Source organism: Chanodichthys erythropterus, chromosome 2 (genome assembly GCF_024489055.1).
Source record: "Chanodichthys erythropterus isolate Z2021 chromosome 2, ASM2448905v1, whole genome shotgun sequence".
NCBI classification, from domain to species: Eukaryota; Metazoa; Chordata; class Actinopteri; order Cypriniformes; family Xenocyprididae; genus Chanodichthys; species Chanodichthys erythropterus.
This window is the reverse complement of record NC_090222.1, coordinates 17,218,311-17,242,187: the sequence shown is the minus strand read 5'-3', so window position 1 is coordinate 17,242,187 and position 23,877 is coordinate 17,218,311. Positions and strand designations below refer to the sequence as shown.

General features: G+C 37.4%; 2 protein-coding genes across 3 annotated transcripts; one reads left to right on the top strand and one right to left on the bottom strand.

The window, feature by feature from the left end:
* Positions 1 to 450: 450 nt before the first annotated feature.
* Positions 451 to 13,790, bottom strand: rnf115a (ring finger protein 115a). Its single transcript, XM_067402741.1, has 9 exons — positions 13,392 to 13,790; positions 12,306 to 12,364; positions 7,463 to 7,517; positions 7,054 to 7,322; positions 3,927 to 3,995; positions 3,708 to 3,780; positions 3,526 to 3,619; positions 3,171 to 3,286; positions 451 to 590 (listed from the first exon to the last, which is right to left on the bottom strand). Exons 1-9 carry the CDS (start codon positions 13,650 to 13,652, stop codon positions 471 to 473), a joined length of 1,116 nt encoding a protein of 371 aa, XP_067258842.1. The 5' UTR covers positions 13,653 to 13,790; the 3' UTR covers positions 451 to 470.
* Positions 12,587 to 23,860, top strand: polr3c (polymerase (RNA) III (DNA directed) polypeptide C). 2 transcript variants are annotated; one of them, XM_067402694.1, is made up of 15 exons: positions 12,587 to 12,916; positions 17,994 to 18,140; positions 18,232 to 18,496; positions 20,195 to 20,398; positions 20,496 to 20,578; positions 20,662 to 20,763; positions 20,956 to 21,048; positions 21,151 to 21,231; positions 21,323 to 21,374; positions 22,037 to 22,097; positions 22,173 to 22,323; positions 23,005 to 23,106; positions 23,186 to 23,235; positions 23,324 to 23,473; positions 23,573 to 23,860. In XM_067402694.1, exons 2-15 carry the CDS (start codon positions 17,994 to 17,996, stop codon positions 23,652 to 23,654), a joined length of 1,623 nt encoding a protein of 540 aa, XP_067258795.1. In that variant the 5' UTR covers positions 12,587 to 12,916; the 3' UTR covers positions 23,655 to 23,860. The 2 variants fall into 2 exon arrangements, with proteins under 2 accessions (XP_067258795.1, XP_067258786.1); XM_067402685.1 differs by lacking the exon at positions 12,587 to 12,916 and adding an exon at positions 14,058 to 14,177.
* The last annotated feature ends 17 nt before the right edge of the window (positions 23,861 to 23,877 follow it).

Below are 23,877 nucleotides of genomic sequence, written 5' to 3'. Positions count from 1 at the left end.
CGTTTATAAACTGCAAAGACACGCCACCCCATCCCAACGAGAATTCACATCGAACGATAAGAGGCGCTATCTGGGGAGCACAGCTCGTCTCTGGGAAACCAAACACTGTACGATCTAAATGTGGGTTGAGAGTTGTGCTGCTAAAGCAACAATATGTGCCCGACCCTACCCTCATCCTGCACTGTTTGTTCACTCAGGGTAGGAAGAAGAATGGATAAACTAAGGGAAATGCTGTGCTGAAAACTGGAAGGAATCAAAGATATCTTGAGAATATGGGAAAGATACGGAGGCATTGGGATAGACAACTAAAAAAGGACTGTGTTAGAGAAAAGTAGTAAACAAACCATAGTAAAAATATACCGGCATGGTGGGATGAACACAAAGAATAGACAAAAAAGGAAAGAGACAAACAAGCTTGAGTTAAGACAGAGAGCTCAGATGAGACGGGCAGACGTGTGAGTGTATGTGTTTCAGAAGGACCATCTCTCCGGTGTGCGAGAATCAGTGTTTAGGGAGGAAGGCTCTGATGAGGACTGAGTGCCGCTTTCTTCCCCATTCAGGCTCTTCCTGCACACAGGACACGTGTCGTGCTTCAGGGAGGAAGAAGAGAGAAGGGTATGTCAGTGACTGTTTGTGATCTTAAAAATACAGTTTGAACTCAAACTGGAACCTCACAAGTGACAAACACAGGATTTAAAAAAAATAAATTCCAGTATAAAGTTAACCCACAACTCTGTTCACAATCTTGGTACCTGTGAACTCGTAACAATGCATTTTGGGATTGTGTTACTCACAAAGGATATATGTGACAGCTTACATTTTGGCTACAACTTAACATTAGCATAATTTTTTCTGTCTGCCTCTTGAAGAACATTTGCATCAGGAACACACCTACACCACCAGCCAACACAAAAGTAAATATTTTCCAGACAGAGAAAATATAGTTGTCAATATAGTTGTCAAAATGGACATTTTGACAACTATGTGTGCCTTTGACCATTCAGGTGCGAGAAGAACTGATCACGCACAAGAAAGAGAGAGAGCGTGCGAGAGAACGTGCTTCTGGTCTGTGTCATTCAGCGCGATTCCCCTTATCGATAACGAATTGTGATCGAAAGCATGCAGTTCGTAATGTGTGTGTTGTCATCATTAATTTTGAAGTATTTCCTCACCTCTGAGGCTGACATTGTTTCTGCTGCTGCGGCCGGTGTCTCTGTGCACGGACAATTCTGTCAGTTACGTCACGTGAGGTATCGGTCTATTTTTACGAGTACGAGTACAAGTACGTGAGCTTGGTATTGGTATCGGTGCATCCCTAGTTTTGAACATTGATAATAATAATAATAATAATAATGTTTCATAAGCAGCAAATCAGCATATTAGAATGATCATGCCACACTGAAAACTTAAGTAATGATGCTGAAAATTCAGCTTTGCATCCCAGAAATAAATGAGAAAAATTATAATTAGAATAGGGCCCGAGCACCGATGGTGTAAGGACCCTTTTGTAATTGCTTGGCCAATTATTCTTCTTCTCTGAAATTAATAAAATTTTTGAGGGCCTAAACATGCTTGAAAACTCATGAAACTTTGCACACGCGTCAGAAGTGGAGAAACGTCTGATATTGGTTTCAGAATTAGGTGTGGCAAAATGGCTCGATAGCACCACCTAAAAAATGTCAATCAAGCACCCTTCGTGCTACATTTCACGTACAGGTATGAAATTTGGTAGACACATGCCCAATACCTACAAAAAAGCCCTGGTGCAAAATCTGTAAATCCAACAGGAAGTGAGATATTTTTAATTTTCTCTGCAAAATTTTGGCAGTTTTTACTATTTCCACACATTGTACTTTAACAAACTCCTCCTAGCGCTTTAATCAGATCAACATATTTGGTCAGTCTAATCTAAAGGCCTTTGCGAGGTTAAATTGCAAAGATCTTGAGTTTTCGCTGAAAGGTGTTTCTGTGGCGGCCTGACAAAGTTTGATGTTTCGCCATGAAACAGGAAGTTGTTGTAACTCAGGCATACAATGTCTGATCTGTCCGAAACTTCACGTTTTATTAGAGTCCTGGCCTGAAGACATCTTCATGGCAATATTCAGTTACAGTCAAAGCACCACCTGTTGGCCACAGGAAGTGTGGCACACACCGTTCACAGTTTTCCTAAGGCCAACAGGTGGCGGTGAGCCCGGGTGCGAGGGCCCTTTCATCGCTGCTTGCAGCTTTAATTTTATATTATAATTGTAGTAATATTTCACAGTATTACTTTTTTTACTGTAATTTTGATCAAATAAATGATCCCCAACTTTTGAACTTTATGGAAAGAGGATCAAGGTGATCATCCTATTTTTGGGGCCCATGGCATTAAAAAGTTTGAAAACCCCTGGTTTACCACAGTCTGTTACTTCCATTTGTGGTATTTCATAGTTTTGATGACTTTAGTACCCTGAAAAGCACATAGATATCGCTGAGATGTCAATAAAATGTGTTTGAAAAGACTGTTTGCTCATCTGCACTAAAATGTAGTGTTGTAGACAAGACCACCTTAAACCGAGACCAAGACCAGTGTGTGTTGAGACCAAGACCAAGACTAGACCAGCATTTCTTAAATTCATCTATAAGTTACACATTAACTGTCAGATAAATGTCTTATATTTAATCAATACATACAATTAGAATAATAAGACACTAATATAGAGCTCTAAACCAGTCAAATCACTAACAACAAAATTAATCTTTGCACATCAGAGGTGGCACAGAAGCTGCATCTGAATTAGTACAATTACAACTGCATAAATAATGTTGAGATTCAAGTTATAACCCTCTGACAAGGATGGGCAGTATTTCAGATTTATGTATTTAAAATACATATTAGAAATACAAAATAAAATGTTCCAGATGTTTTTACATTATAATTTTTACTTATAATTTTGAAGTGTGACAACTCTTTTCATTCTATTTATCAGATGTTTGTACACAAATAAAATGAAATGCTTTCCAGATGACTCTATGCTTACCAGGTATCTAGGAATATTTCCATAACCACATCTTTTTTTTTCCTACTTCAAAAGATTCTCATATCTAAATGCTTTTCTGAACTTTTTCCTATGTCTTTTCCTCATTCCCTGCCTTTTGTCCCGTTCCTTCCTCTCTTTTGTTTCACTCACCAGTTCAAGCCAGGGCACGATGCAGTCACTATGGAAGATGTGGTTACAGGGCAGCTGCCGGACCGGCTCACCGACCATATAGTCTTCCTTACATACAGGGCACTCCATATTGCAGTCTAGAAGACAAAGAGAGGGAGAGAGAGAGACAGCGTGCAGGGGGTGAGAATAATGATATTTCGGTAGACAACGTTGCCTTAAATAGGAATTATAATTCATCACCACACAAGACTCATACTGGTAGGTCAATGACCCCCACTGAGTCTGTGAGCCCTAAATCATAACTAAAATGGCACAGTGTTCCTCACAGACCAGAAGAAGAGTTTCAAAGAAAAGGGAAGAGAGAGGAGAGACTAACCAGTGTGTTCCTGAGTGATGATAACAGTGGGGAGGGAGGAAATTTTCTCTTTCTCAGCAGGAGGAGGACCAGTGTTCTCAAACTGACCCAGTAACTGAGTGAGAGAAACACAGAGATTATCAGCGCATTTGTACGGAGACACGGATCTGGTAACATGTACACGCATCATCCTGCTCAACTACCTGTGTGATGACTGCATCCAGACCCCCCTGTCCCCAGGCATAGTCCCCGGGGTTTGAGTGCAGCATGCCCGTCCTAACACACAAACATCAAGATTACTGGCCATACCATATTTAAACTGAGATTGGAGAAAACATTGTTATATGTAACATTGTATAAAAACACACACACAAACTGGCAGCAAATTACATAGTTCCATAAATATTGAATTTTTTCTTTACCATGACAGTGGAGGAGAGCCTGGTACTCCTGAATTGGCAAAAAGGCCTGCAAGAAACTGCTGTACTATTCTAGAGGGAGAGCAGAAACATCAGTGAGGAACTGATATTGGTACTGGGGAATTATGCCAACTTCCTTATTTTATGTTTTTTATTGACATTTCATGAGCTGTTTTAATCAGTCAGCTGACTCACAGTACATGTAAATATTGTCAGTAACTTCTATCTTTTATGGAACACAACAGTTTTATACATTGTTCTTGAGAAGAAGAGTCTCACTCAGATTTCTAAGCTGGGACATAAACCATTCTGTACAAGCTTACTACAAAATAGGTACCTTCGTATTGCAGGGGTGGCGAATGTCGGTCCTGGAGAGCCACAGTTTTACTTCAACCCTAATCGAACACGCCTGAACAAGCTAACCAAGGTCTGAAGGGTTACTTGAAAGGGTTACTTGCTACAGGCAGGTGAGTTTTTAAAGTTCGCCACCCCTGACCTATTGTAATATTGTGGTAGGCTTTGTCTTATTGGTCTATTACCATTTTTTTTTTAATTTGCTAATCATTATGCCTATATCCAGTTTGTCATGTTCAATTGTCATTATTTGTTATTAAAGAAATCTAAATATTCTGGCATTTAGAAATAACACTGCCACATGGCCTATTCATACCAACAATGATGCATAAATCTATCTCTGTCTAGCATGTGTGTGTTTGTATATCGATCAATCGATAAATTGATAGATAGATACACCAATGAGCCATTACATGATGACCACCCCCAGCCTAGAGCAATGAGCACGCCTGGCAACCGAACGGTAGGCCTATATATACCTCCCAAGGACTGGCTTTCAGTCGGTAGAGTGTTCAGTGTCAGAATGGGAAAAGTTGCCGAGTTATAGGAGTTTGATGAAGGACAAATTGTTATGGCATGGCGCCCTAGAACTTTGATCTCAGAAACGGTGCAGTTTGTAGGTTGTTCACATCCCGCTGTTGTGAGTATGTATCAAAAGTGGTGCACGGATGGCAAAACGACGAACCATCATCCAGCTGTGTGTTGTCTGCATCTCAATGATGGCAGAGGGGAACAGAGACTGTTGCGCATTGTTCACAGCGACCGCAGAGCCACAGTGCAACAAATCACCAGCAGCTACACTACTGTTCAAAAGTTTGGGATCGGTAAGATTTTTAATGTTTTTAAAAGTTTCGTCTGCTCACCAAGCTGCATTTATTCAATTAAAAATACAGTAATATTGTGAAATATTATTACAATTTAAAATAACTGTTTTCTATTTGAATATATTTTACAAAGTAATTTATTTCTCTGTTGGCAAAGCTGAATTTCCATCATCATTAGTCCAGTCTTTAGTGTCACATGATCCTTCAGAAATCATTCTAATATACTGATTTGCTGCTCAATAAACATTTATGATTATTTTCAATGTTGAAAACAGTTGTGTACTTTTTTTTTTCAGGATTCCTTGATGAATAGTGAAATACAAAATACAAATCCTTGGTGAAATACAAAGCTTTTGTAACATACACTACCATTCAAAAGTTTGAGGTCATTTTTTTTTTTTTTTTTTAAGAAATTAGAGAAATTAATACTTAATTCAGCAAGGATGCTTTAAACATTTATAATGTTACAAAAGATTATATTTTAAATAAATGTTGTTCTCTTGAACTTTCTATTCATCAAAGAATCCTGAAAAAAAATGTACACAAATATTTTGTACAATTGTACACAATATATGTTTCTTGAGCAGCAAATCCGTATATTAGAATGATTTCTGAAGGATCATGTGACACTGAAGACTGGAGTAATGATGCTGAAAATTCAGCTTTGCCGTCAAATAGAAATAGAAGTTATTTTAAATTGTAATAATATTTCACAATATTGCAGTTTTTACTGTATTTTTAATTAAATAAATGCAGCCTTCGTGAGCAGACAAAACTTCTTTTAAAAACCTTAAAAATCTTACTGATCCCAAACTTTTGAACAGTAGTGTACAATAGTGGTGACCAGGGCAATGCGTCTTAGCACACAGTTCATCGCAGCCTTCTGCGTATGGGCCTGCGTAGCCAATGACCCAGCCGGATCCCCATGCTAACTGCACGCCATCACCAACAATGAGCCCAAGATCATCGAGATTGGATCATGGATGATTGGAAGAAAGAGGTCTGATCTGACGAATCAAGATTCCTGATGCATCACATTTAAGACCAAGCGTGGATACACCGATTTCCAACAGAGGCTATGGCACCTGGATGCACTGTTGGGCCAACACAGGCTGGCAGCATTTGTTTTGGGACACTTTAGGCCCCATTATCCCAATAACACAATCCCTGACAGCTGTCAGGTATCTGAACATTTTGCAGACCAAGTGCACCCATCCCAAAGGGTGAAGGCCATTACCAACAAGATAATGTGCCATGCCACACTGTCAGAATCATCAAAGAGTCGTCGAGGAACATGGTGGTGAATTTCTGTTAATGCCTTGGCCTGACATGAATCCAACTGAACATTTGTGGTTTGACTTGGAAAAGCGGGTTTGTGCTACATCACCACTACCCCGCAATGTACGAGAACTGGAGGACCTGCTATTGATATTATGGTACAAGATACCCCAGGAGACCTATCGCCACCTCATCAAATCAATGTCTCACCATGTGGCCGCTGTTTTTGCAGGCTAAAGGAGGTCCTACAGGTTACTAGATGGTTATTAGATTAGTGGTCATAATGTAATGGCTCATCTGTGTATGTATACACTATAGAGAGGTATATTTATAAATCATTGTACTTTTCTTGCAAACAAAATGATTCTATAGTCCTCAAAATGCATCATAACAGCTTGTTTAATCTGCAAACTGTCACCATGTTTGCTGTCTGACTGCCAGCTGAATGTGCATTTGTAGATTAGCATTATCCACTGTATAATGGAGTCAATTTGGTCTTCATTAAGCATGCCGACTATAGCACTTGGTGCGAATAGGCCTTTTAGTTAAAATGCAAAAGAGAATCTATGATAGATGAAAGTGCAACCTCAGGGAAATTTAAAGAGAACGAAAACAAATCCACAGATCTGGGATACAGAACATGACCAAGTGAAAAACTGAGATATTCAATTTACCCCTCGACAGCGGGAGAGCGATCCGGTCGACTGCTCCCTCTGGATCGGTACCTCCTCTGAGTGTGCAGGCGTGGAGGACGACCAGGACCCCAGTGCTCTGCTCCGCCTAAAGGGCCACCCAGGGGCCCACTAAGCCCACCTGGGACAGAACCGCCGAAAGGTCCGGCTCCGAGACTCCCAGACCCACTGCCCCCTCCCGGGACCCGCTCAGAGTCAGGACTTTCTAGATCCAGACTGAACGGCCTCTCCACAAACAACAGCTGCCATAGCTACAGAAAAGAGGGAGTGAAAGAGATAGTTATAAATTAGCAGCAAATTGTACCTCAATCTTATTTCAAAAACTCCTTAACAGCTACACAATCTCTATCTCAGACAGGGAAGATGTTGTGGAAGATAGGGGTACACATACCTCAGCAAACTGTGAAGCTGTGTCATCAAGGCTATTTGAACTACTGTCCAGAAGACTGAGGAGTAAACAATCACATTAATGTCAGACCTGGCTATTGGGATAGCCAGGGACCATACTGCTGTTTCATGGAACTTGGCAACATACACTGCAGTAAAGCTGATTGTCACAGTCAGGGAGTCATCGATCTAAACCAGTGCTTCTCAATCCCGAACTGCACGTTTTGGATGTCTCGCTTATTTGAGGGCTGTATCAGAAAGCTAAGACGGCTGCCTTGCTATTCCACAGTGATAGACAGTCAACGACAGAAGCATTTTAGTATGACGGCACCTCCTAGGGAAACTGATTATGTCGGTTTTCATGTGAGCTTTAGTTATGACTAATAACCAAGCAGATATATTAAATGTCTGTAATGTTTATTGTGTGCTAGAATGGAGTTGTGCGTTAAAAGATTCTAAAAATGTGAACACTTGTGAAATCATTTAATTAATCTTTTTAAATGGCTGCCTCAGATACCATTTATATTCAACAGCTGAACTTCAACAGGACTGTGTAATATCACAGGCACGTATGCTGCCTTCAAAAGCTGAACAGCACATCCCTATTATATACTATGCAAAAATCAGTATATAAAATGTGAAACATGAACAATAACTAAATCGCCTACTGCATCGGCTGACATTGTGTTCAACCAATGCCACAGGAAACCATCAGATTTGAAAAGTTGAAAAATAATGAATCGAAGAGAGAGCTGTGAGGTGAGCGACTGAAGTGAAAGTAGGTCAATGGCAAATAAGAGTGTCCTAGACATAAAAAAAAAAAAATCATAAAAAATAAATAATCTATAAATCTAGTTTATAACCAAGTTGTAAGAAATGAACCCACTGTATTCATGATGGTTTCATATGTTTTTTTTATTTACCTTAAAATGTAGGGTAAAAAAGTAAATGCACACACAAGCAAATATCATCATGAATTACTAAATCAGAATTATTACATATACCATGGTCTGTTTGAATGCCTGATTCTGATTGGCTGGAAGATGTGCTTTAAAACAGTTTAATGCACAGGTAGTTCCACTCCGTTTAATCACCGTTCTGTATTAATGCGCTGTTTTCACTGAAGCACACACACACCACTCACACACAGAGATCGCGCTGCGCACACACAGAGACATTCAGAAGCACAGATACTACACAGATACCCCACGGATTTTATTAATAAAATATCTTCGCTACATTATATGTTTTAGCAACGAGGGGGTAACGCTGCTGTTTTTGAAGTAATTAAACTCACAGTTTCATTACTAGTAGAGAGAGATGCTGCTAAAATGTAATCTTATGCACTATTTTATCTGTGTGTCTGATTCAAAGTAGGGGTCGACCGATTATCGGCGCCGATATTAAGCAATTTTATTGTTATCGGCATCGGCCGATAAAACCATTTTATTTTGAAATGCGCGATCTGGCACTGATCCAGCCACCTCAGTCAGAGCGCACCACTCTGTGGCCTAGACTAAGCCCCGCCCATCGTCCGTCTGATTTGTTGGGAGTCACGAGCCTGGCCAATCAATACGGCTGGCGCGGCTGGAAAATGTTCCGCTCTCACACCGAAAGCACAGGAGCTGCTTCAGTGATCATCATCACACACCAATAAGTTATCTCTCGAAGGTAAGAATGCAGTAAACGTTCCTGAAGTTGCAATAAATCACTACACTGAAGTTGCAAAACACTTTAATATAATCGATTTATGATGACAAGCCCCGTTCAGTTATTATACTGTGAATTCCCGGTCAATGTCCGTCATTGCAGTGATATGCTTTAACGGATCATCACATCAGTGCTAGTGAAGCTAAAACCTAACATTACTTCTCTCACCATTCGGCCAACTTAACGTTATATTGTGAATAGATTATCAACACGAATGAATTTCACCCACGTCTGCTGCGTTTTTTTTTTTTTTTTGTGTTGTTCACATAGCTTCACTGAACAGCGTCCGTTCCGTTAGGGCTCTTAGTCAAAAAATTGCGCATATTTGTAGATATTATACTATTACAATATGGGTTGTGTGTGATTTTAATGCAATTCTGGGTTGCAAATAAAATGCTAAATATAACACACACATTTGTTCATTTGTTGCTGTTTAAATTTGCTTTAAGTTTTACTTTGTTTATAGAATGCTGCTGATGGATGCTCCCAGCACTTTTTATGTTTGTTGTTATTATTAATATTAATGTTATTATGAACAGTTCTCAGAATTAAAGATGTGTTAAAATAATTTAAAGAGAGTCTTTGTCAGTGGCCTTTTTATTCTTAATTTTGACATTAATTTTAATTTTTACACTAGGCACATATCGGTTCAAAATATCGGTTATCGGTCTCCTTGATCTGTAATAATCGGTATCGGCCCTGAAAAATGCATATCGGTCGATCCCTAATTCAAAGTGGGCAGAATGTTATATTAACAAGCCGTAATTGATGAAAATAACCATCATTTTTACCCTTCCAGTCAAATACTAAACTGTAAATATTAGGGATGCACTGATACCCTTTTTTCGGAACCGATCTGATCCCAAAAATTCTGAGTATCGGCCGATACCAATACCAGCGCAGTTTTTTTTTTATATAAATCAATGTAGAATTTCTATATTTCTGTGTGTTGAACTGACAATCACTCTTTTGAGTGTTAAACAATCTAGAACTTTATTATAAAGAAAAACAACAAATTAAAACAATATGTAATCAATCTATGACAAAAATACTATTATAAACTAGGTTAGTGGACAATTCAGCAGCAAAAGTTAAAAATTATGAGTGCACAATAATTGTGTAAAATCTAAACAGTTGTGGCACTAAATCTGGTAAAATGTTACACATTGCTCTTTGTGTTGTTGTAAAATACATTCATGAAAAACAAGTAAATATATTTAATATATAATATAAAATTAAAAGACATTTCTTCAAAAGACATTAAAAGACATTCAATCAGAATCAGGCAAGAAAAGGCTCAAGCTATTGCATAGATACAATACACTACACATTAATATCTCTTCCCTTTGTGCTTTGAACTTTTCAATGCGAAGCGCTGTGACTCCATGTTGCTTCAAATCTCAGTGCAGCTTTTTAATGTGGCAGCAACATATAATAGATAGGACAGAACAAGAAAGGCTATTAATAATCTTTCACCGCGCAAACGTATTGCAAAACAAAAGGCTCAGAGCGGTACAAAATGCTTATGCGCATCCCGTGCGCAGAATAATGCGCTTGAAGCAACACGGAGTCACAGCGCTTCGCATTGAAAAGTTCAAAGCACAAAGGGAAGAAATTGATGTGTAGTGTATTATATCTATGCAATAGTTTATTGAGGCTTTCTTTTAATAGTTTTAAGTTAATAGTTACTGAGCGCATGAAGACCGATTCATTACACTCTCTTCTCCAGTGTCGTGATCTGACAAACACTTGGGAGAAAGTACCATGATTTAGAAACAGCAATAAACTCCAGCAAGATAAAGTTCTTTTATGCAAAACCATAGACCTTTATCTACAGATAAAGTACTCACAAACAGAGATATAATAAATAATAGGAACATATTGGAGAGAGTTTCAATGTGTTGACTGGTCGCAACCAAAGGCGACACACAGTTTGATGCTGAATGGAAAATGACTGACAGCCGCAGAGGAGGGAAGCATTTACGTCAACTTAAATTTAATGACTAAAATATTCATCTTGGAATGGCTTCAGAACACTTGGAATATAGTGTACTAAAACTTTACAGTGCTTTGTAATGTTGTTGTGTCTTTTGTGGGGCTTAACAATAACACTGAATAATATACACACAATATCGGATTTGGATCGGTCTCGTTTGACCGATACCCAGTCCGGCAAAAATGGCTGTATCCGAGCTGATACCGATACTAAGTATCGGATCGCCGCATCCCTAGTAAATGTCCATAACAAATTGTCCATAGCTTTAAGTTGTCAATGCTGGCAAATTACCATGGTATAAACAGGATAATCCACGGCTAGCTGTGCATTAAACGATTTGAATCGCTTTGCGTAAGGTAAAAAAATAGTTTAAATAATAGGTAAATAAAATAGTTTAATTAGCTGTGGATTATCCCTTTTTTATTACACACGTTTTTTGTAGGGTTGCAACACTAATCGCTGTAGGTACCAAGTTATCTGAAATAACTTATATCCAACCAATTATTTTCATGGTTGCCATTAGTACATCATAAGCACAAGAACAGAGAGTCAGTGGACAATTGCAACATGAGAAATGAAAACATTGCTGGACAAAACACATATACTATCCCAAAGGATTTCAATCAGTGTTAGAGAGGTTCTTATATTTAGTGCATTCTATGAAAGTACATGATTTCAGACACAGCACAGGTCTACTAAAGAGCTAACCATATAAATAAAGTGTGTTAAAAAAGGAGACATCCACAATGTGCAGTGCTGCAGTAATCCAAGACAAGGATTGAGAACCACTGATCTACAAATTTTCCTCAATAAATTCCAGTATAATTACACAAATTAAACTTACACTGCGCTGGAATTTACTCTTATCATTAATGTTCCTCTGGCAGAATGGTGAGAAAAAAACTATGAATGATCTGCATCTGCTTGATTTCTCAAAACAAAAAAAAAAACAAAAAATCATATGGACCTATGTTTTTGTTCTCATGCCCATTTGGTTGTGCTATGAATCAGGTGATACAATCAACTTATTTCCATACACCAGAAGACACTGAAAGAGCCGCCATGGTAATCTAGCAGTGCAGGAGTTACAACATGCCATAGGACAGAATGAATGAGGAAGTGCAGCCATTGACAAGCTCACCTGGAGTCTTCTGTAACCTCCTCGATGAAGCCCGAGTCACATCTGGGACAGATATACTCCTGAAGGCAAGCAAAATCACAATCAGAATACAGAAAAATCGCATTGTTGACCTCAACATTGTAAACAAACAAACGGATAGCTGTGGTTCTGTGAAGACACACACATTTGCATAGAACTACAACACACATTTATTTGAATTTTAAAACAAATAGTCCTACAAGAGGAGAGACACTCCCTGTAAATGTGTCACAACCATTGCTGGCTGATTCAAGAGACTGCTTCCCTATTTTTTCTCTTATTTGAACAGGTCAAGATAGGTCATCCTGAGGGGTCTCCAACAAAAGAAAAACAAAGGCTGCTTATTCTGACATGAAGTACAACTCAGAACATTGTTCAGCCTCGTTAGCACTATATACACTCAGCATGAACCAGTTATGATTCATCTTCTGTGTATAGTAAGACGTTAAGTGAAATGGGCAGTAAACAAGGGATTACACACAACTCATCCTCATCGGGACAGCTCATGTTGGATTGACTTACTGACACACTGACCAACAAGTGCTGAAATTAGACAGCCATTGACAGATCTGTGATCTGCGACATTTTTACAAGTAAGTAAAATAGAAAGAGAAACATTTAATATTCCAGTTTCGCTTTTGACAAGAGTTCAGTGTTGATCACATTTAAAGACATTTTTTTGAACATTTCTAAACTGTAACAGCATGAACGGAACACTTATTAATGTCCAACGTGTCTTAAAAAGTCACTATTTATACGAAAGCTATAGCAAAAACACAAGACATGAGTGTAGCTTTTGTTCTAAAGACAAAACACGTTAGTTTTCTCCTTTAGTAGGTGCACGAGCACCCGTTTTACGTTTACTAACACTGGTCATCGATAAATACATTTGTTTTTTTGTTTTTATAATACAAACAACAATCCACAGCAGGCCCTTCGCCTACATCAGGTTGATACACTGCTAACATGCTAACTTTAGCACAACAGCGAAACCTGCGAGACCGACAACGGAACTACAGAAACCCGCTAAGATGAGCCGACTGTGCGTTACAAGCGACGCGGACTCACCGGCAGTTTGGGGCTCACTTCACCCTTACAACAATGACAGAAGAAGCGATGCGGAGGGACCGCCGCAGCCTCCGCCATGTTTTCCGTGAGACTGTCTGTGTCCCAAACAGCAGCAGCAGCGCTGGCCGTCGGTCCGCCCACTGCAGAGGGAGGCGCTCTGACATGAGCATTCGGACTCCGACTCATTTTACCGAGTCGATTCAATCGGGTGGTTCCTTTAATGAACTGTTCAAATCGATACTGATTCAGAATCAAGTTCATTTGCTACAGCTACACATCCTTCCAGAGGCAGTGAAATGTGCTTTGTTGTTTTATAAACGATGTAAAATTTAGTAAAAGATAAAATAAAGAGGGTGATTAATTTGCAATAATGAATATTACAATATTAAATTAAACAATACATAACATTCTTGATGAAATATCACTAGTATTGTCGCTCCAAAGGGTTCCTGCACAACAGTGTCTCAATATGTGTCCTTTTCTAGAGAAATATTTTTTTGCTAAACACTGCTGTATATTATTATATTTCCAATATATCATATTTCGAATTGTTTTACTTTCAAAATAGGGTTTTACAGTCGAGTGATTCACATTCGGTTCTTCTGAATCATTAAAAAGAATCAGTTCATAACAAAGATTCGTTCACTAACCAGGCATCATACTTGAGCTCCACATGATCATACCACGGAAATTCGTCAGTGCTGATCACTACACACCGCTTGGACAACACATGTGAGAATAAACTCATCTAAACTCTAAACACGTACAGCTACATAGTTTTTAGAGGTAGGTTCATTTTTGTGTATGTGCACGATTGTGTCTTTTTGTGCAATGTTAACGCTGCGTTCATGCGTTAGTTTACAATGTTTAATGTGTATCACTCAGAACTTAAATATGAATGATTATTCCTGTATGTTATGAACAGAATGCTCTTCTCGTGCTTCCTATATGCCGCTTTTAGCTACTGTTTACAACATGGTATGATGTGACTGCATGTTAAGTGAAGTCCATTACTTAATATATCCATTACATTAAAGTCCACTTCTGGTCATTGGTCAGGCTACCTGAGTAGTATTCATGTGTTTGTTCATATATATATATATATATATTTATGTTGTAATCATGTTTATCTATTAGGATTATATTAATAGTAATAATAGCTTTAGTAAGCCTCTATAGTATTTTGGTATTATTGACAATAGATCAACACTGACCACCCATGTCTTTGGTTCCACTATTTTAATTTTCTCCTTAGGTGTTTACACTAATCTACATTAAATAATTCTAAGTATTGAATTAAACCAAACAGCCCTGTTGTGAATAATAACATCACATTCTGAATAAAATAAAAATAAGAACTTTAAACAATTTGCTATTCTTTCAGTAAAGTATTGTGAATGATGCAAGCAAATCAGAAATGCTGTATAATATAAAACTTGGACTTACAGTCAATGATGATTGTATTTTTATATATAAAAAATTATATATTTTAAATTGATTGTAAAATATTCAAATACATACCAGGAGTTTGAAGGTGAAGGGATGCATTGATTGTGTCATTCGCAGTTATTAATCGGACAGAGCTACTGTTTTTATTTCTTTAGTAATGGTGACTTTTCTGATTGGTGGATCTATCTTCAGGATTATGGGTAGTGTAGTTATTCAATGGGAATTCAGCAATTAAAGATGATTTTGAAACCACACTGATTTATATACTAGCAGAGCTGGGTAGATTACTTATGAATTGTTATCATATTACAAAAATTGTAATCAGTAATATAATCTCTTAGATTACATATTTTTGGTAACGTAATCTGACTACTTTTGGATTACATTTAGATTACTTTTGTGCTAACCCTTATTTGATGTCATATATATTGTAGGATAATCTTTTACTATTTTGACAGATACAAAGAAAAATACATTCCAAAATATATATTATATTCACCAAAAAGAACCTCAACTGATTATTTTTAAAGTGCAATGATGGACGGTTAATACTTCGAAGTACTAACACTAATGTACCCGTTAGTGTTTGCTAATTGTAACACTGAATAAAACAAAATCACATCTTATGATTTTAAAACTATTTACTTAAAATTAAGTAAATTTAGAAAACGGCAACATTACAAAAACAAATATTGAAAAACATGAAATTCACAGCAATATCACTGCTACATCAATCTATATTTCATATATTATTGTTATTATATTTCATATATATATATATAATATTTATTTAATCTATATTTCATCTATATATCCCCCTTACTGCTGATAAAACTTGAAGAATCAATAACGTACATAAGCGGCAGGTTTATTAGGAAAAAATGTAAACGTCAAAAAATGAAAATGAATTGTAAACAATTTGCTGCCATTGTGTAAATAATATGTAATCATGTAATCCATAAAAAAGTAACTGTATTCTGATTACTACTATTTTAAAAAGTAGTTTATTCTAATTACAAGTACTTGATTTTTGGATTCTGATTACGTAATCCAGATTACAAATCTTGGTCTGTCTTGAAAGCCATATATTGTCGCTGTCAGGCAGAAACATTGTATCTCCATATTTTGTCTTTTTTTTTTCTTTTCATAAATCATTACTATTGGTCACGCTTTATGTATGTCTTTGGGTTTTTGAAAATATTAAACCAATGAAAAGTATTTAAAAAAGCAATTGACTAAATCTTGTAACTCCATTGGCTTTACCCCGCACGAAGTGCCGCACGCAGTTTGGACTGTCTCTGCTTGTTTATTATGCAAGGGTAAAAAAAGCACAGCATTTTCTTTACTCAAGAAATAAACATTATATAAAGGTTAATGTTTTATGTATTTGACAACTGAGTCGATTTAGCATTTGTGACCCTGGACCACAAAACCAGTCATAAGTCACACGGGTATATTTGTAGCAATATCCAACAATACATTGTATGGGTCAAAATTATCGATTTTTCTTTTATGCCAAAAATCATTAGGATATTAAGTAAAGATCATGTTCCATGAAGATTTTTTGCAAATTTCCTACCATAGATATATCAATTTATTTTTGTAAGTGGATATGCATTGCTAAGGACTTAATTTGGACAACTTTGAAGGTGATTTTCTCAATATTTTGATTATTTTTTTGCACCCTCAGATTCCAGATTTTCAAATAGTCGTATCTCGGCCAAATATTTCGTCAGGCCATAGTCTATACTGTCTTAAACACATGGAGTGCCCACGTACCTACAATAAACTTTATCTTGATACCATGTACGAAAACAATGCCTCAGATGTGGCCATTCTAATGACAGATAACGCACATATGTTCGACATTTGCTAGTCAAAAAAACTCATATATCCATTTGAGCTTGATTTTGGTAAAATGTTAAAGGTGCTGTAGAACGTCTTTTTAAAAGATGTAATATAAGTCTAAGGTGTCCCCTGAATGTGTCTGTGAAGTTTCAGCTCAAAATACCCCATATTTTTTTTTTTATTAATTTTTTAACTGCCAATTTTGGGGCATCATTAAATATGAGCCGATTTAGGCTGCGGCCCCTTTAATTCCTCACACTCCCCCGCCCACGGAGCTCGGGCTTGCCTTTAACAGCATAAACAATTTTCACACAGCTAATATAACCCTCAATATTGTTCTTTACAAAGTTTTTGTAATGCAGCATGTCTAATCGCGTAAGTATGGTATTTATTTGGATGTTTACATTTGATTCTGAATGAGTTTGATAGTGCTCCGTGGCTAAAGCTAACATTACACACTGTTGGAGAGATTTATAAAGAATAAAGTTGTGTTTATGAATTATATAGAGTGCAAGTGTTTCAAAAATGAAAATAACGACAGTCTTGTCTCCGTGAATACAGTAAGAAACGATGGTAACTTTAACCACATTTAACAGTACATTAGCAACATGCTAATGAAACATTTAGAAAGACAATTTACAAATATCACTAAAAATAACATGATATCATGGATCATGTCAGTTATTATTGCTCCATCTGCCATTTTTCACTGTTGTCCTTGCTTGCTTACCTAGTCTGATGATTCAGCTGTGCACATCCAGACGTCCTGCCCTTGTCTAATGCCTTGAACATGAGCTGGTATATGCAAATATTGGGGGCGTACATATTAATGATCCCGACTGTTATGTAACAGTGTTATGTTGAGATTCGCCTGTTCTTCGGAGGTCTTTTAAACAAATGAGATTTATATGAGAAGGAGGAAACAATGGAGTTTGAGACTCACTGTATGTCTTTTCCATGTACTGAACTCTTGTTATTCAACTATGCCAAGATAAATTCAATTTTTAATTCTAGGGCACCTTTAATAATATAGTGTCTGACCCCAATTAAAGCCACAATATCGACACTGAAGATAATGTTTAATTATTTAAATGTACAGAGTTTTTTTCCATTTCCTGTAAATGCGTGTTTTGGTTTTGACCATACAAGGTTTCCGCCCAACAGCGATGATGTATAACCACTAAAAGTATAGTTCTACTCTATTGTCAAAATTCAGGCTAAAATGTTTATAAAACCATACATCATACATATGTTATTTCATTAGCTATTTGTTTAGTGATTTGGTTGTTCATCACTTTCCTGAAGATGACAACACAGGAGGTGCGTCTCTGTGGGCTGCTGCTGCAGGAGCACTTTGGAGATGTGGTGGAGAAAGTGGGCACTCATCTCATCCGCTGTGGAGTTCTGACCTTGAGAGCTCTTGCCCATGAGACCAAGCTTGCTCTTGACCTGGTAATGTCACGTACTTTAGCTGTCTCTGTTATCACATTCTTCACATTCATTTTGTCTTCATTTTTCCTCATTAACTCTCTCCTCCTACTAGGTCAAGAAATCGCTGTGTGTGCTGATGCAGCATGGGATGTGTACGTTTGGTGCAGGGCGTCGTGGTCCAGCGGGACCTGTGGAATATCGTATCAGCTGTGAGCGCATCCTACACATGCTTCGTTATCCGCGCTACATCTACACCGCCAAGAGTCTTTATGGTGATACAGGCGAGCTCATTGTTGAGGAGATACTGCAGAGAGGCCAGATGACTATGAGCAGCACAGTCAAGACTGTAGCAGACAGGCTGACTCACAATATGCCAGGTAAGAACACAAGCATACTGAAGGGCTAATTCATAGATGTAAACAAAACGGGACTTGGAAAAAATAGACAGTTTTTTTTTGTGCGTGTTTAAATGTTTTTGTTTTAAATTATATGTGAATGCTCAGAATAAGACCATCTTGGGATGGGTATGGTTTGCTTTAAAGTCCACGGCACGGTATGTGTATAAAATGCATTATCAACGTTAACTGTATTTTCACATTTGCAAAATGCCAAATATTTTTGACCATTTCAGACTTATTTACCATCCAAAGGAATTATGGCATTTAGAGGAGGAAATGATTTGCATATTTTAATATTTTATGGAGTTGACAGAAATGGGAACAAATTGACTGTTAAAATTTAATGTGTTCATTTTGATTTTATTTTTTTCAGTTTAACGAGTTAAAAATATTTAACGCAATTAACACAGCATCCATTTTTTTCTGCTGTCCTTTGGCTGCACTACAGTATATGATCACTCTATCATTCATTCAAGTGCTATTAAACCATTTAAGCTCGTTAAAGGGTTAGTTCACCCAAAAATGAAAATTCTGTCATTAATTACTGAAGCTTCCTGAAGCAGTGTTTTGAAATCGGCCATCAATATATAATTCGTTATTTTAGGGTTTTTTTGGCGCACCAAAAATATTCTCGTCACTTTATAATATTAATATTGAACCACTGTAACTGATTTAAATATGTTTTTAGTACATTAATGGATCTTGAGAGAGGAAATGTCATTGCTCCCTATGCAGGCCTCACGGAACCATTAAACGGATTAACGGATTTCATCAAAAATATCTTAATTTGTGTTCCGGAGATTAATGAAGGCCTTACGGGTGTGGAATGGCATGAGCGTGAGTAATAAATGACAGAATTTTCATTTTTTAGGTGAACTAACCCTTTAAGACACACAAAACAACTCAAATTTGTACTGGTGCACTGTCTGTGAAGTGACTCTCTGTGAACAAACACCTGAAACATATGCACACGCACACAAAATTATGCCAAAATTCCCATCTTGATGAGTATCCTTGTAAGTACAGTCTTATAAATGAATGTGAGAAAATAAGATGTGTGTCAGATCCACATCATTTGCTTCAGGTCTTAAAGTGACAACAGCCTAATAAACCTGATGCTGTCTGTGTCATTAAAGGGTTAGTTCACCCAAAAATTAAATTCTGTCTTTAAGTACTCATCATCATGTCGTTCCACACACCAATAAGCCCTTCGTTCATCTTCGGAACACAAATTAAGATATTTTTTATGAAATCAGAACATTTTTTATACCCCTCTTAGAAAGCAGCGTAATTACCACATTCAAGGTCCAGAAGGGTAGTAAAGACATTGTTAAAAAGTAAATGTGACTACGGTGGTTCAATCTTAATGTTATGAAACAAAACGAATACTTTTTGTGCTCAAAAACAAAACAAAAACAACAACTTTATTCAACAATTTCTTCTCTTCCCTGTCATTCTCCTACACTGTTTACATTGTAAACACAGTGCAGCGCTTCCGGGTTCTACATCAGAACGCCTACTCTGTATCAATATAAGTTTGGATGTTTTAGAAGGACCAGACGAATATAGTAAAAAGAGTTGGTTAAAAGAGTGTCTCAAATATGTTCAACCCTTCTTATATCTGGATTTCCATTTGAAACTTACCTATTTAAACTTTTTTTTTTTTTTTTGTACCAGAGGGTCAGAGTATGGACTACAGTGAGGTTGTCTCTGCATTCTCCCAGTTGGTGGAGACTCATTTCCTTCAGCGCTGTCCTCCTGTGGCCTCAACAGGATCATCAAACTCAGGAGCGGTTGACACTCCTCCTCCAGCTGTAGCACAGCCCTCTGAACCAGAGAGCCATCCAGACTGCTACAGAGTACCCTATATCAATCTCACCGGTCAGTTACTCCTGTCAAAACACTAAATATAGAAATATTCAAACACATTGACACAAAAACTTAAGTGGTTGAAATGTGGAATTGTGTGTTCATCCAGGTCAAGGAAAACGCAGACGCTCAAGTGAGGATGGTGAAGCTGACCAGCGTGCAGCAAAAAAAGCCAAAGTAGACAACAATGAGGTATTACGATCGAGATGATGACATCACTCATTCACGTCTTCATTAGTTGAGTTTTTCATCTGTTTTTATCTCTCTTTCTCCAGTGTGGTGATGAAGGGATCTTTTGGCAGGTGAATTTTGAACGCTTTCACTTGCACTTCAGGGATCAGGCCATCATTAGTGCTGTTTCCTGTAAACTTGATCAGGTGACTATAAACATCAAATAATCTAAGATATGCTGTGAGAAATAATTAGGCTGTGGACTGAATATTCTTTCACGGGTGAATCTGAGACAGAACGTTCTGGATTCTCACATTTAGACTCTCCTCAAGGGAAATAATAAGTCGGTAGAATGTAGGTCTTTATCGGCTAAATTTCTCTCTTTCTCCCCCCTGTAGACTAGCGGTGAGATAGTTAGAACCATGTTACGGATGAGTGAAGTTACAACACCGGCTAACGCTGCTTTCACACAAGCTCTTTCAGCAAACGAGGTAATGGATGAACATGCACATTTTTGCTTTGTACGGCCCTTACTGAGAAAAACAAATCAGATTGGTATGAAGTGTGATTAAAGCCATATTGTTTTCCATCAGATTTTCCGAGCTCTTCCATCCAATTACAACATCGCCAGGCCAATTTTAGACCAATACCTCACTCTCCTGGTTGACGATCCGGTAAAGCAATGAATACACAAATACACACTACTTTATATTTGCTATTTATCCAAGGATTAAATTACTTAAATATCTTTGCTTTTTCTCCTAGATGGAATTTGTGGGGAAGACAGGTGACAGTGGAGGAGGAATGTATGTTGTCAGTATCCCTTTAAAACACCACCTGAACTTTCCATGTCTAACTGCAAATCATTTTTATTAAAATGTATTTATTTATTATTTACACTACCATTCAAAGGTTTGGCGTCAGTAAGAAATTAATAGTTTTATTCAGCAAGGACACATTAAATTGATCTAAAGTGACAGTAAAGATATTTATAATTTATATTTAAATGCTGTTCTCTTTAACTTTCTATTCATCGAAGAATCCTGAAAGCAATGTATCAGTTTCCACAAAAAAAATATGAAGCAGCACAACTGTTTTCAACATTGATGATAATAAGAAATATTTCTTGAGCACCAAATCAGCATGTTAGAATGATCTCTGAAGGATCATGTGACACTGAAGACTGGATTAATGATGCTGAAAATTCAGTTCAGCCATCATATGAATAAATTACATTTTAAAATATATTAAAATAAAAAAAAATTATTCTAAATTGTAATAATTTTTCACAATACTGTTTTACTGTATTTTTGGTCAAATAAATGCAGCCTTGTTGAGCATTGGACACATTTAAAAAAAAAAAAAAAAAAAAAACAACTTATCAACAACTAACTTTTGAATGGTACATATCTAATAAGATTATAACAAAATAGCAGTAAAACTTGTAATTGATTGGTTGACCCTTGACCCTGCGGTCAGATCTACACCGTGCACTGGCTAACCTGGCCAGAGCTACCCTAGAGTCTGTGGTCCAAGAGAGGTTAGTAGAGTCATAGTGTTTTAGCTTGCTGAATCATTTTTTGGTTTTGTTCTTAGATTCTTTGCTTTACTTCAGGTTTGGTTCCCGTTCAGCTCGCATATTTCGTCTGTTACTGCGGAAACGACACCTGGAACAGAAGCAGGTGGAGGATTTCGCCATGATTCCAGCCAAAGAGGCCAAAGACATGCTGTACACACTCCTATCTGAGAACCTGGTCCAGCTTCAGGTAACACACTCACAGCAGGTCTTGTTTATATATATATAACAGTCACTCAATAATTCAGTTTCATTGTCCTTGCTCTATGTCTGCTTGTCAGTTTGACCCAGTTTACACCTGGTATTAAAATCAGCATGAAAGGGGAGATTTTTTCTTTCCTATTGTGATGTATATCCAAGTGAACTGGCTTTTCTAACAAGAAAATATGTAGGACGGGACTTGATTTTGTCCATCGGGAATTGATTGGATCGTTGTGGTTTGCTATTGCTATGATCTCATGTCAACAAATCATTAGGTACTACATTTGATGACTGACTTATATTCAAAAAGTATGTTTTATCAACCTTATTTTTAAGAGAAGAGCGGACGTGGACATTTTTAGTTCAGGCTTCAGGTGTCAGCTGCTTCCAGTTATTTTAGTTGTACAAAAACGGGCTGTTATGCTACTTGTTGCGAACTGGTATTTGTCATATTACTTTTAATTCATTATGGTAATCATAAACAGACTGGTTATAGTTTTAACATTTATTGCTCTTGTATGCTTGTATCTTACCTAAAGCGGATAATGAATCAAAAGTCTTCCGTGTTGTAGGCAGCATGAAGGCAATCTGTTGGCTTTGTCATGTGATACTCTTTGTCAGTTGTCGCTTATGGATGTTTCATATCACTCTTTGTGTACTGTATGTAAAGGAAATTCCAAAAACGCCAGACCACGCCCCTTCTCGCACCTTCTACCTGTACACTGTTAATCAGCTGCCCACCGCCAGACTGCTGCTGCAACATTGCTACAAGGTACAGAGCTTACATGAGCATCCCTTTTCAATGCTTTTTATGGTGTTTTGATTTATATTTGTTTGTGGACACCATACAGACAATTGGGAACCTGATCGAGAGGCGGCTATACGAGACCAAAGAAAACAAGCAAGTCCCTCCTTTTTCGACAATACAAAACATTCATCCAAGTAGTAGTCTTTGGTTATGTCATTAATCTGTTCATTGATTTTCACAGGCGACTTTTGGAAAAGTCTCAGCGAATTGAGGCCATCCTGGCATCCTTGCAGGCCACAGGGGCGGAAACGGCACAGCTGACGGAGGTGGAGGAGATGATCACAGCTCCAGAAAGACAGCAGCTTGAGTCCCTGCGACACCACATTAACAAGTACTACACAAACCGATTACTTTATATATATATATATCATGTGATTCATGTTCAGCCAGTCATTAATCGCGTTTCTTCTCTCTGTGCTCGTGGTAACAGGTTGGATTCCAGTGAAAACCAGGTGGACGAGACCATATTTCTTCTGGAATCCTACATTAACTCTACACAGGCCTCTCGCTGACAGTTATTATACAACTATAGGCTAGTTCAAGAAGACATACTTGTTTATGTTTATGTGAATAAAAAAAGAGTAGATGGAGCTATTTTGAGATTCATCATTTCAGATGTTTCATTTGTAACAAGGACTGATTTGTATTTAACAGTGTAAGTGTTTGGTGGAGCTGTAAATGCAGTTTTATTTCTGTTTTCATTGAGGGGAAAATAAAGATGAAATTCTTTTTATA